Here is a 2,985-nt window from a genome sequence, read left to right on the forward strand (position 1 = left end):
GTCACGTGTGTGGCGTGTCTCTGTACAGATGTCTTCTGTTTTGAATACTTCCACCTGTGGCCGCGCCAGGTCTTCCGTGCTGCAGGCTTCCTCTGGGTGCAGAGCGCCCTCTAGTTGTGACGCCTGGCCTCTCACTGCAGCGGCCTCTCTGGTCGTGGCCCAGGCTCTGGGGAGTATGGGCCTCAGCAGGTGCGCGCGTGGGCTCTGGAGCCCAGGCTCAGCAGTTGTGGCGCAGGGGCTCACTCAGTTGGTCTGCGGCATGTGGGATTCCCCAGGACCAGGGATCGAACCCGTGGCTCCTGCACTGGCGGGTGGAGTCTACATCACTGAGCCCCCAGGGGAGCCCTGGGTGTCTTCCTGGACGTGCCTGTGTGTGGTGTGTATATGAGAGTATTGGGCTTTTGGACACGTGCGCATCCACGTGAACACAGGTTGTTACATGCTTGCTTGTATGACTATATATACGGGCTTGTCTCTGCATTTGACCATGTGTGTGTGTGTGTGCGCGTGTACGCGCACGCTGCTCATTGGATCACTCAGCAACCTGACTCAGGATTCGCAGGCCAGGAGGGCTGGGTGCGGGAAGACAAGGCCCTGGTCCTGCAAGCCCCGCTTTGCCCATGGGGACCCTTGGGCTTCCACCCAGGGAGGGCCTGGCCCTTGACACTCGCACCCATGTGCATGCGCGCATTGCGGCCCCAGGCCTGACCGGCGGCCCCTCCCGCAGGCCCAGGTGGCAGCGCTGGAGCAGAACCATAGCCCAGCTGGGCTGGAGGCAGCAGAGCTGCGGCAGGAGGTGGAGCGCCTGCGCGGTGCCCAGGCGCGGACGGAGCGCACGCTGGAGGCGCGGGAGCGTGCCCACCAGCAGAGGGTGCGGGGGCTGGAGGAGCAGGTACGCGGGGCTCTCCGTCAGGAAGCTCAGCCAGGAGCAGGGCGGGAGCGGGAGAGGGCGGGTCTCACTGCCACTTGCCCCTTTCGGGCTTAGGTGCTCGGGGGTGCCCGTAGCTGAGACAGTTGGGGTGGACCCCGGCTGGTGTCAGCCATGGCTGGACACAGGGGCGCGAGTGAGGGAGGTCATTGGAGCTCGGCCCCCTCTCCGTAGCTCCGTGCCCTGGGCGGGCTGTCTTGCGGTGGGATAACCTAGCGACTCACAGTCCCGGAGGCTCAAGGGGCCGTTTTCCCTGAGAGCAGCGGTCGGAGTCCGAAGGGCGCTCCTCCTGGGCGAGCTGAGTTCACAGGCTCCCCGTGACCATCGTCCCCATCACGTCTGCAGGGCAAGGCTGCCCTATGGGTCAGGTCGGGGCCCAGGTCCGCCCTGGAGTCCAGCTAGTGCCAGGCCTGTCCTGATGGTGAGAGGGGATGGGGCCCCCAAGGAGAGGTTGGGCAGTCTGGAGAGGCCCAGCCACTCCGTGGAGCCGAATGAGAAGGGGAGGGAGTTCCCCGGGCGTTAGGACACCTGGCTTTTCCCGGAACGCGGCCCTGGGCCCTCTGGGTTCCCCTCCCACTCCCCAGTTCTGAGCCCAGGCTGGGCCTGGGTGGGCCCTGTTTCCTCCTTCTTTTCCAGGTGTCCACACTGAAGGGGCAGCTGCAGCAGGAGCTTCGAAGGCACTCAGCCTCCTTCTCCCCGCCCTCCGGGCCCCCGGAGAAGTGAGCACCTCTCCGCTGGCATCGGGGCCCGGGGCTGGGCCAGATGGGAGGAGCGCCCTCAGCATGGTCCAGGGCGCCTGGGCCGGAGCTCACGGGGGCGAGGGGCGGGGTGCCGGGGCAGGGACGGGGCTCCAGGCTGTCAGAGCTGCCCTCTTGAGGGCCCCCTGAGGGCTGGGCTGGCGAGGCCCGTCCCCGGTTGACCCTGGGCACAGGCGCGCTGGCCCTGAGGGCCGGGCCTGGGGCAGGCCCTGTGGCTGCTCAAAGGTCTCTCCGTCTTAGTTCAGTATTTGTCAGCAAGTTCCTCAGAGTTCAGAGTCGCTGTATTTTTATACCTTTTTACAATGTTAGCCGTTCGGAACTGTTGCTTTTGTAACAGCCCCACTTTTTAAAGAACGCTTTGTACAGGTGTGTCCTTTTGCTCTCGATGTGCCTCCTGGGAGATGGGGAGCCTGGAGGGCCCTGGGGCTGGGGTCCCCTAGTGAGGGGTGCGCAGGGACGTGGGGAAGACTTTAGAAGGGCCCCTGCGGAAAGGTAAGGAACAACCTCACAGGATGGTGGGCTGGGGAAGCCTCCAGGTCCTGGGCCATCCACCCATTTAACAGACGGAGCCACTGAGGCTTGGGGCTGGGCCCAGCTCTGCTCTTCCAGGCTGAAGCTTTCTGCCCTTTCCTCTGGCTCCTCCTCAGGACAGGTGCACCCCCTGAGCACCAGCAGGCCTTCCAGGCGGCACGGTGAAGGAGGGCAGGCCTGGGGGTGGACCTGGCGTCCGGCCAGGCCCCGCTGGGTGGTCCTGGGCACAGCTGCTCAGCTGTCAGCCTCTGTGCTCATCGATAGGGTGGGACCCTGCCTCCCAGGTGGGTGGTGTGGGAGCAGTCAGCAGGTGCTTAGTCGTGTTTCCAGGGAGAACTGCCTCTCAGCCCACGGAGCCCCATGGCGTCAGGGTCTGCGTGCCACTGACCGACCGCTGTGGACCCCAGCGGGTGGGGAGCTCCGTACTGACTCTAGGCTTGATTTCCTGTCTGTAAGATGGGACGTTACCCACGCCTGCCGCACAGGCTTGGATAGAGGCTTAAAGTGCGCTGTGTGCTAACCCTCTGACGGGGACACCAGGCTCGTCAGAGGGCACTGTTCAAACGGCCGGCCTGCTTCTGCCCTCTGAAATGCACCGGGCCTCCCTCCCCGCAAACGCCCTTGACGCCAGAGCCCACCGACTCGACCCTGTAGCACTCTCAGGTCCTTGCACAGGCGGCCTCCATCCTGCCGGAGCCCTTCCCTGGTGACCCCTGGTGACGGGGGACTCAGACCCCCCACACAGCCCTGACGGTGAGAAGGCCGTGT

At 65.1% G+C, this 2,985-nt stretch overlaps 1 protein-coding gene across 1 annotated transcript; it reads left to right on the forward strand.

Moving 5' to 3' along the window:
- Positions 1-664: 664 nt before the first annotated feature.
- On the forward strand, positions 665-2,057 carry LOC120854429 (rootletin-like; the record flags this gene model as incomplete). Its single annotated transcript, XM_040228426.1, has 2 exons — positions 665-892; positions 1,565-2,057. Coding segments are annotated over 2 exons (315 nt in total), but the record flags the coding sequence as incomplete, so codon positions are not given.
- Positions 2,058-2,985: the final 928 nt, after the last annotated feature.

Source organism: Oryx dammah, unplaced genomic scaffold (genome assembly GCF_014754425.2).
Source record: "Oryx dammah isolate SB20612 unplaced genomic scaffold, SCBI_Odam_1.1 HiC_scaffold_27, whole genome shotgun sequence".
In the NCBI taxonomy this organism is placed as follows: Eukaryota; Metazoa; Chordata; class Mammalia; order Artiodactyla; family Bovidae; genus Oryx; species Oryx dammah.